Here is an 11,172-nt window from a genome sequence, read left to right as displayed (position 1 = left end):
CACTCATCTATTGATGGTCACTTAGGCTGTTTCATTGTCCTTTTGATTTGTATCTCTCAGGTTGATTAGTGACTTTGAGCATGTTTTCATATGTCTCTTGGCCTTCCTTATGTCCTCTTTTGAAAAGTATCTATTTAGGTCCATTGCCCATTTTTTAATTGGGTTGTTTATCTTCCTTTTGTTAAGCTGTATGAGTTCCCTATAAATATTGGAGATTAAACCCTTATCGGAGATAACACTGGCAAATATGTTGATGAATGGGTAAGATTTGAGCAGGCAGAGATAGGAGAAGAAACGAATAACAAAAGAAAGGCACAGAGATGATGAATGTGCAAAATGTTTGAGGACAAGTCTGGAGACCACAGTTAAGGCCAGATTATGGGAATGCCTTATGTCATACTGAAACATCTGGGTTTTATTTTATAATTACTGTGAAAGCAATTAGTTCTTTGAAGCAGAGAGGTAATGTGAAGAAGCAGTTGCTTTAGCATCATGATCTCCATCTTAGTTTTGATTCTCACCATTCTCTTTTTTCCTGTTTGCTACCTTCTAAAACACAGAGGAAAAATACAAGGTTGACACTATAAAATGGTATTATGGGGGCATATGGAGAGTTGGAAAGCATGGGCCTTGCTTCCCAAAAACTAATTATCCAGTGTGGAGTAAGTATTTGTACAGAGCTAGCCCATATACTACCTTGTATTTATATTATAGCTCATACTGTAATAAACAGAATGATGGGAGTTCAGAGAAGGGAGAGATTGTTCTCAGATAACAGATTAGGAATGTCTTACGATTTTCAACCTCATCTGGACCCCTTTGATAGCATGGGTCTTTCCATTATGCATAGTGATTATTTCAAATATTTACATTCACCTCATTCTCACTGTGCCCAGTAAAATCCCACTCACTTTCAGCAGATGACCTTGTTTCTTACTGCATGTAGACTTTAGAGCAGGGGTCCTCAAACTATAGCCCACGAGCCACATGCCAATACAAATATTGTATTTGTTCCTGTTTTGTTTTTTTCCTTCAAAATAAGATATGTGCAGTGTGCATAGGAATTTGTTCATAATTTTTTTTAAACTATAGTCCGGACCTCCAACGATCTGAGGGACAGTGAGCTGGCCCCCTGTTTAAAAGTTTGAGGACCCCTGCTTTAGAGACTAAGAAACCTGAATTCACTCCTTTTCATCATCCCATACTTCCCTTACCTGTCAGCTTGTTTTCATCTTTAACCTCTTTTTCATGTCATTGTTGAGAATTTAGTTTCTTTTCCTGTCCATAGTAGTATGATATAAAGAATCGTGGATTTTTTGTGAAAAACCTGGATTTCAGTTTTGACTTTGTAGCTTACTAGCTATAGAACCTTGAGCAAAAATTTTTTTTAATATATTTTATTGATTTTTTACATAGAGGAAGGGAGAATAGAGAGTTAGAAACATTGATCAGCTGCCTCCTGCACACCTCCTACTGGGAATGTGCCCTCAACCAAGGTACATGCCCTTGACTGGAAGGAATCGAACCTGGGACTTTTCAGTCTGCAGACTGACGCTCTATCTACTGAGCCAAACCGGCCAGGGCCTTAATGCCTTTACGTCAGATACCTGCTTTTGTAGAAAGGAGATACTATACCTCACAAAGTTTATTTAATGATTAAATAGAGAATGTGTGTGCTATATCTAATGCACAGTAGACCTTCTTTCTTTTCTTCTCCAGAACTTTGTTTCCATTCTTTCCCTTGGATCCTTCCCATCAGTTTATAAAAATGCTGGATCACTTTCTTGCATCCTCTTCCATTTATAGCCAAGTTTTTGAAACTGTAGCCTATGCAGGCCTGTCTCTATGTCTTCACTTCTTATTCATTCTTAAACCCACAGGAATCCAGATTCTGTTAAGACTGAGTCACTCCGTGCTCAGTAACCACCTAATTGTCAAATTAGGTGGACTATAGTTAATAGCTCTCTGGTAAAAGTGATTGATGTCTAGTATTAAACATTTGAAGGTTGAGAAAAAAAGGGAGATGCTGAGAACTCAGGAATATTGTTCAATAGCAATAGCATACAGTTCAGATTAGCATGTTCCATGTTCTGTTAGCTTTCTGGAGCCGAGGAATTGAGAAAGCCAAAGCCATCCATGATTGGGCATGGTGGATAGATAAGTGGGCTGGGAGATTTAATGTCAATAATGACAAGACTGGTAGAAAATATATTTTCTTCCAAATGTTAGTAGAATGCATAGAAAGACTGTCTGTACTTTTTAGCTATAGAAAAGAAATAAAGGGGGATGCCCAGCTGGTGTGGCTCAGTGGTTGAGAGTCAACCTATGAACCAGGAGGTCATGGTTCGATTCCTGGTCAGGGCACATGCCAGGGCTCAATCCCCAGTAGGGGTATGCAGTAGGCAGCCGATCAATGATTTTCTCTCATCACTGATGTTTTTCTCCCTTCCTCTCTGAAATCAATAAAAATATATTTTTTAAAAAAGAAACAAAGTGGGGAAAAGGCATAGTGAGTTGGCTGTTTGAACTCTTTTAAAATATTTTTATTGATTTTAGAGAGAGGGAGGGAGGGAGAGGGAGAGAGAGAGTGAGTGAGAGAGTGAGGCATCAATGTGAGGGAGAAATATCAATTGGTTGCCTCCTGTATGCACCCTGACCTGGTATATGTCCTGACTGGGAATCGAACCGGTGACCTCTCAATGCATGGGATGATGCTAAACCAACTGAACCATATCATCCAAGGCTGTTTGAATTTATTTCATGGTCCTGGCATCCCTCTACTTATTCGGGTACTAGGTGTATTCTGTTTAAGAACATTAATATCCTTGTATCTACTGGCTTTTCCTGTCATAGGCTTGAGCTAAACAATTTGAATTCTTGTACTAGGTGGTTTTGCTTCTCTTGATTTTGTTAACTAGGCTCAAATCAGCAGGCTGTTACTACAACTAACTTGGCATAAATATGTAAATGAACTATGACATGAAGACTCTAAATGTAAATTTATGTTTGAACTTTATTATACAGTGTTGATTAAGCTTTTGTGATTACATGTACTAGCCCAGATTCCCTTTTATAATGGTTAAGAGTGCAGATTCTTGAACCAAACTCCCTAGTTTTGTGCCAGCTTTATCACTTACAAGCTTTGTGACCTGGGACAAAACATTTGGTTCCTCTCTACCTTAGCTCCCTCATTTGTATATGATGATAGTAAGCATTGTCTGACACAAAGTAAGTACTATATAAATGAGTAACTGTTACTGTGTTCTTGTAAATGGCTGCATTTTTAAAAATTGCTTTTTAACTTTTCATCAGATTATTGAAAGTATTATTGAGGAGACTCAGAAAGTACTTCAGCTTGACGATGACTCTTTGGATTCCAAAGGAAAAGGACAGCCTGATCAGGATACTGCCAGTCCTCTCATGGCTGGAACAGATCTTAACAATATACCTGGACTGTTAGCCACAGGTCAAGTCCTACAGGAATATCCCAAAAGGGCAGAGAGTCAGAATACATCTGAAGAAACTGAATTAGAACCCAAAAAATGTTTTTCTTCCAATGACACCTGTGAGAAGCCAGTAGATGAAACCACTAAGTTAACTGAAATAAGTTCAACTAAGCAGCTTAATGTGACTGAAACTGAAACAGAAGTATTGAACAAGGAAGCAGTGGAAATCAAAGGAAGTGATGTTCTAGAATCTGCATCCTCAAGCTCCTCATCTGCTAAAGATTTTGCTACTGTGGAAGAATTGGCTCCTGCCAAACCCCCAAGACAGCTTACTCCAGAACCTGACATAGTGGCTAGTACAAAAAAGCCTGTTCCAGCACGCCCACCCCCTCCAACTAATTTCCCACCTCCTAGACCACCACCTCCATCTCGACCTGCTCCACCACCAAGAAAAAAGAAAAGTGAATTGGAGTTTGAGGCTCTTAAAACACCCGATCTGGATGGCAAGTATTATTGAGAGATAAGTACTTTTGTGAGGATATTTTTGAGTTGAACTTGTTTAAATTTGTTATTTTGTTTTAGTTTATGTTATGTAAACTACATGGATGACCAAGTTGTAAATATTATTTTAGTAATAAAAAGTGAAAATATTTATATTGGTGATTAGTTACATTATTATAATTGAACATTTCAGCAGACTTCAAACTTTCAAATCTGTTATCATTGGAGAGCCAGTGTGATGGTGAAAAGAATATGGTATTTGAGAGTTAAGATTTGAATTCAAGTCCTAGATCACTCTTTTTTTTTTACTTTTTAATTTCTAAATTAAATTTAATGTATAAGTTGTATAGCCTTGAGGAATTTAAATAACTTGTTTGAATCGTAGTTTCCCCATATATAAAATGAGAGTAATAAAATCACTTTTGTCACAGAATTGCTATAAGAATCAGACAAATAAAGGTTAAAGCACTTTTCAATTAATGTATAAAGTCCTATATAAGTATTTATTATTATTTTTGTTGTTGTTGTTGCAGTTCCCAAAGACAATATTACATCTGATACGCTAACTACGAGCATGGCTTCAGAGAGTACAGTCAAGGATTCTCAGCCTTCTCTTGATTTGGCAAGTGCTACCAGTGGAGATAAAATAGTTACTGCCCAGGTTGGTAAATTCATGTTATATTTTATATAGGCTTTGTCAGATTTCCTCAACTTGCTGGTTTGTTGATTATCAAACTTTTTTCTCCAGGCCAGATATTTTCTTATCCCAAAACCTGGACTCCTTACATCCCTTGTCCAGCTCTGCTACTAAGTAGTTGGGTAACTCCAGGAAGCTATTTAACATCTGAGTCTCAAATGCCCCATTGATAAAATGAAGGGAAACCTTCCTTGAAGGTTTCTTGCAAGGATGACATGAATAAAGTATACCAAGTACCTGGCCATGTAGCAGGCATTCAAAAAATGACACATGCTGCTATTTGTAATATTATTGATATTAATAAACACCAACTACAATCTTCATTTACCTGAACTGTAGTGGATAAAATTGAGGACTTTTATTTTTTATAATTTCTTTTTCCTAATCATGAAAAGAAACTTCATACAACATATACACACACACACACACACACACACACACACATATACATACATACATAGGAAGCAATGGAAATGAATTTTACCACAGCCAAATTCTGGCACTCAAGGCTTACTTATGTGGTAGCTGTGATTGGGGCAGTTTAGCAAACTGGTAGATAAGACAATATATAGCCTTTCATAGCCTTAGAGCATTGATTGGCAGTGGCCTGTTCTGTAGGGTCCCCAAGTTAAGAATGGTCTTTGCTTTTTCAAGGATGTTTATAAAAAAGAATATGTGACAGGTACTATGTGTGAAGCAAAAAAACCTAAAAGATTTATTAACTGGCTCTTTACAGAAAGCATTAAGATATCTATAAATCTAGCCCTGAACAATGGCAATCTTTGTGCTAGCATTCTACTAGTAGAGAACTACTTTGGGGTCAGGTTTAAATAGAACATTTCTTTGCTTCAAGACTAACACATTATTGCATGGACAGCAATAGTTTGGGTACCTAATGTTTTTCAGAATTCTGGGAGTAATAAAGGGCTGAAATGGAGTATTCCATTTAAATTTTCAGTAGGCTCCATTATCTGAATTATGGAATTTTTTTTTAGAAATGTGTGTGGTAATGAGTAATTGAATATTTATAAAAATTGGTTCAGTCTACTTTCTGTTTATGAAATTATAATTTCAGGAAAATGGAAAAGCACCTGATGGGCAGACAATAGCAGGTGAAGTGATGGGCCCTCAGAGACCTAGATCCAACTCTGGGAGAGAGCTAACTGATGAGGTATAATTATATATTTTTTTGTTCTTAAAAACATAAAATATAAAAACCATAATGGGAAGGTGAAAAAGTTCTGGAGATGGATGGTGATGATAGTTGCACCACAATGTGAACATACTTAATGCCCCTGAACTATACAATTAAAAATTGTTAAAATGATAAATTGTATATTATGTATATTTTACTATGATTAAAAGTTTTTATTTATTGTTATTAGGCCAAAAGTCATAATGTAGATTAAAAAAATGAAAATGAAGATCACCTTAGGTTTTGTTTTTTTTAATATGTTGAAGTTTGCAACTCTGACTTAAACTTGCCCTTTCATACAATCTATGGTGGAATAAATATATTGAATGCAAGGCCTATAGTTTATAGAAAGTGGGCTTAAAAAAAACTTGATATTATAGATATGTATATGTTTTCATGCTTGTTAGATGATGTAGTGTAGATAGTCACAATACTTTTTACCACTAAAATTTACTATATATCTATTGGCCAATTTATTCAGAATGAAGTTTTAAAGCAAAATCTTAGTTTTTTGTTTCTCGTAAACAACATTTTAAAAAATTATTGTACTTTGGAAAATAGTTTGGCAGTTTTTCAAAATATTAAACATCAAGTTACCACGATGTAGAAATTTTACTCCTATATATACACCAAAGAGAAATGAAAACACATGTCTGCATAAAAAATATACACAAGTGTTCATAATAGCCAGAGTTCATAAATGCCCATCACTGATGAATGGGTAAATAAAATGTGATATATCTATTCACATGGACTATTTTTCAGCAGTTAAAAGGAATTACATTCTGATACATGGTTACAGCTTGGATGAACCTTGAAACCATAGTGCTAAGTGAAAGAAGCCAGTCACAAAAGACCACATACTGTATGATTAAATTTATTTGAAATGTCCAGCATAAGCAAATCCATAGACACAAAAAGTAGATTAGTGATTGCCAAGGATTAGAAAGAGAAGGGGAATAAGATATGACAGCAAATGGATATGGGATTTCTTTTGGGGGTAGTAGAAATGTTCTGAACTTAGATAATGGTGATGGTTGCACAACTCTGAAAATACTCAAAATCATTTAATAATGTATGGTTTAAATAAGTGCATTTTACAATGTATGAATTGTCTCTCACTAAAAATGTTAAAAATTATTGTACACAGTACTAAATGTATTTAGAAAGTTCTTAGCTTAAAATTTTGAGGACTTTGTAGACTCAAAAAGATACATAAATTATAAGTTCTCTTGGTGTTATATTTTACCTCAGGAAATTTTAGCCAGTGTAATGATTAAGAACCTGGATACTGGAGAAGAAATACCTTTGAGTCTTGCAGAAGAGAAACTGCCAACAGGTATTAATCCTCTCACTCTACACATCATGAGAAGGACTAAAGAATATGTAAGGTATGATCTAAAGTTATTTATTATTTGTAGTATTTCATTCAGAGTGGTGAAGATTTCTCTGTTTATGAACTACGATAGTCCCTAAATTGGTTTCATTCAGCCTTTTTTTAATTTGGAATTAAGTAGTTAATGTATATATATTTAAATTTCGTTCTCTCTTAGGACTGCACAGTTATTAGGAGAAAATATTATATATCTTCAATTCCATATTTGATTTCTCTTCTTTTAAAATTATTTATATTATACTAAAGATAGTATTAAAACATATTGAGGCTAAACAGTCATGCTGTTCTTCTGAAACCTTGCTTAAGTATCAGAGATTTTATATATAAAACTAGAGGCCTGTTGCACAAAGAGATTCATGCAATAGGCCTTCCCTTCTCCTGGCTGCCGGCACCGGTTTTCCTCCAGCACCCGGGACCCAGGCCTTCGCTCCGGCCTTCCGTCTTCGTGGCTCTGGCTCACCTTCAGTCTTCACTCAGTCGCTTGGAGCCTACATATGCAAATTAACTGCCATCTTTGTTGGTGGTTAATTTGCATATTGCTCTGATTAACCAATGGGAGGCTTAGCGAAGCTATGGCCAATTACCCTGTTTGTCTGTTATTAAATAGGATTTTAGAGGGTCAGAAAATGGCTTTAGAGTATGGTGATTGACTTTACTGTGGGTTATATGTAGATCTAAGGTGGGGGTTGGGAACTTACGGCCTACTGGCCATATAAGGCCTGCAGAATCATTTGATCTGGCCTGCAAAGTCATTAAAGGTAAGTTAATTAAATGTTTGACCATATATAGCAGGCTAATTTTTAAATGGATAATTTTATATGGCCCTTCACAGAAAAAAGGTTCCCCGCTCCTGATCTAAAGAATCATTTCAGTGAAAGCAAAGCCTTTTAAGGTACAATACATGATGTGCCTGGTGAGTGAGGAGGAAGATATTTACAAGTTAATTTGTCATTTCTGGGTAACATGTTTTGCCGAGCAGAAAGCCTTATTTGCCATGGGTTTTTCTTAAGTTCCTAAATTGCATTCATTTGCATTTTGTACATTGCACCTTGCTTAAAGATTCTTCTTTGATCTTTCAAGTCTTTAAATTCTCACTGTCATCATTTAAATTAAGTGTATATAAAGCATTTTAACAAAGTTTATTTTTACTCTGATTAGCTAATTCTACAGTAAGTATATATACAGAGATTTTTGAGACATGTTAGGGAAATGGCTTCTTTTAAAATTATTTCTTCCCCTCATAGTAATGATGCCGCACAGTCAGATGATGAAGATAAACTACAGTCTCATCCAACAGATACTGATGGTGGAAGGTTAAAGCAGAAAACGTGAGTTACAGTACATCCCTTTTCTTCATTTCAAGCTTTATTTTTTTAAAAAATATGAGAACTACTATACTATTTTAAATCTGTGCTTTATCTAATTTATAAGTCCATCTACCACCACCACTCCCTGCTGCCAGCCAATGGATTATGAGGTATTTGAGGCTGTGTTGGTCATAGAATATCCAATATGTAGTAAATGATCAATAAATTTTGCATCATGCCTATATTAATTTTTCTGACAGTAGATACCAGAAGTGTTAATAGAACTTGATTGTCCTTGAAGTTGTCTTTTCCCTTTCTCTTTATCTGTGCAAATCCTCTTTGTCTTTCTAAACCTAACTACATGAGATTTTTCCCAATTTCCTTCAGTTTGTAGAAAATTGATTCCTTTTCTCAATTTCAGTGATACTATAGTCTCTATAACTTATGTTTGCCCTTTATTTTATATTACCTTAAACCGTTTTCTGATTTAAAAAACAACAAGGTAAATAGATATTACACAGCTAAACCATATGTTACAAAAGGGTTGTGATCATGCCATTCTTGTTTCCCCTACAGAAACCTAACACAATGGTGGGCATATAGATTTTGCTTGATTATACATAAGTCACATAATTGGCAGTAATTCAGTCTAAAATATAAAATAAATGTAAATATAAAATAATTCAGTCCCAAAGCAAATTCTCCACTCGAATCTCATCTTTTCCTAATGTGGAAAGTGTAGCAAAGAAAGCTTTGAGAATTTTTGGAAAAAGTTTGTACCCACAATGCAGGTCTATGATAACACCTTCAGATATCTGGACCATGGCTATCTAGCAATGACAACTATGAGGAACCGGAGAATTAGGAATTATTCAGGAGATAAATAAATATCTAGGAAAGGTATTTTTTATTCCATGCATTAAAGCTCATCATTTTTCTAAAAGAAAAACCTCTCATTTTTTAAAGCCATTATACTTCTTACATAATTTCTAAAAATCTGGTATCTGAGTTTACAACAAAATAGAAGCACCAAATTATGACAACCTTAATTCAATACATAAGGATGTCAGATAATATTCTGGTTACAAGAGAGGAATCAGAAAAATAAAAAAGCACTCTTACATAACACAAACATTTCATATGACAGTGTTTCAACTTTTTCTCATGTTATTGTACTCATACAACATGGTAATATTTGCACTGAATGCTAGAGTAAACTGATGTTCAGAAGAGATTGGTCCAGAGTCTGGCTTCCCTGTGCTCTGCCCTGTTGTCTTCAAGGTTTGAAACTAATATTATGGCCCACTTGCAAACCATTTAAAAAGCCCTAAACATATTAAAGAACAGTAATGATGGTAACTGAGTCTATTTATTAAGGAAAGAAGCATATGGAACATTCAATTCCATTGAAGAAGGTACAAAAGTATATATTTTAGAGATGTTCTCACCAAAATGTTTAAATTATCTGTTTTCTTGCTTAAAGGAGTAATAAACCTATAGTTATGCAGAATTATAGGACCATAGACCCTATAATGATTTTAAAAATGATTTATCATCACCCTGGTCGGTGTTATTAAGTGGTTAGAGCATCAGCACGGGCACCAAAGGGTCTTGGATTCAATTCCCTGTCAGGGCGCATATGTAGGTTGCAGATTTGATCCCTGCTCCAGTTGGGGCATGTACAGGAGGCAACCAATTGATGTGTGTGTGTGTGTGTGTGTGTGTGTCTCCCCCCCCTCCGTCTTTCCTTCCTTCCCTTCCTTCTACTTTCTCTAAAAAATCAAAGGATATATCCTTGCAGGTGAGTATTAACTATATACACACATACACACTAGAGGCCCAGTACACGAATTTGTGCATGGGTGGGGTCTGGCTGGCCCGCCCTGATGGGGGCCCGATCAGGCCAAGCCAGTGGGGAGGAGGGGCCACAGGCGGAGTCTATTCCACGTATCCATGACTCTGCTTCTATTTTGTTTGTCAGTTTATTTTGTTCATTAGCTTCCATATATAAGTGAGATCATGTGGTATTTGTCTTTTTCTGACTGACTTATTTCACTTAGCATAATACTCTCCAGGTCCATTCATGCTGTTGTAAAGGGTAAAAGTTTCTTTTTTTTTTAAGCTGGGTAGTATTCCATTGTGTAAATGTACCATAGCTTTTTTTATCCACTCATCTACTGATGGGCACTTGGGCTATTTCCACACTTGGCTATTCTAAATAATGCTGATGTAAACATAGGGGCACATATACTCTTTTTTGATTGGTGTTTCAGGATTCTTTGAATATATTCCCAGAAGTGGGATTGCTGGGTCAAAAGAACTTGCTTTTTGTTTTTTAAAAATATAGTATATAATGGACATCTTTTCATATAAATACCAATAGTAAATAATATTATAATCTTTTTAACAGCCAGATATGGGTGTTTGGTGCTGCAGATATCACAGTTAAGAAGACAATCTTGCCCTAACCGGTTTGGCTCAGTGGATAGAGCGTCAGCCTGCGGACTCAAGGGTCCCAGGTTCGATTCAGGTCAAGGGCATGTACCTTGGTTGCGGGCGCATGCCCAGTAGAGAGTGTGTAGGAGGCAGCTAATTAATGTTTCTCTCTTATCTATGTTTCTGACTCTCTA

At 35.8% G+C, this 11,172-nt stretch overlaps 1 protein-coding gene across 2 annotated transcripts in view; it reads left to right on the top strand.

The window, feature by feature from the left end:
* The window catches only part of LOC102775126 (WD repeat-containing protein 44), a 66,832-nt gene that overhangs the window by 47,298 nt on the left and 8,362 nt on the right, over positions 1 to 11,172 (top strand). For both annotated transcript variants that reach the window (XM_006759874.2, XM_015561424.1), the window contains 5 exons: positions 3,313 to 3,949; positions 4,481 to 4,608; positions 5,720 to 5,815; positions 7,094 to 7,230; positions 8,480 to 8,563. In XM_006759874.2, coding sequence (XP_006759937.2) covers positions 3,313 to 3,949; positions 4,481 to 4,608; positions 5,720 to 5,815; positions 7,094 to 7,230; positions 8,480 to 8,563 — 1,082 coding nt within the window. The remainder of the gene's footprint in view (positions 1 to 3,312; positions 3,950 to 4,480; positions 4,609 to 5,719; positions 5,816 to 7,093; positions 7,231 to 8,479; positions 8,564 to 11,172) is intronic.

Source organism: Myotis davidii, unplaced genomic scaffold (genome assembly GCF_000327345.1).
Source record: "Myotis davidii unplaced genomic scaffold, ASM32734v1 scaffold177, whole genome shotgun sequence".
Lineage (NCBI taxonomy): Eukaryota > Metazoa > Chordata > Mammalia > Chiroptera > Vespertilionidae > Myotis > Myotis davidii.
The sequence above is the reverse complement of the archived record's forward strand: the minus strand, read 5'-3'. Positions and strand labels throughout refer to the sequence as shown.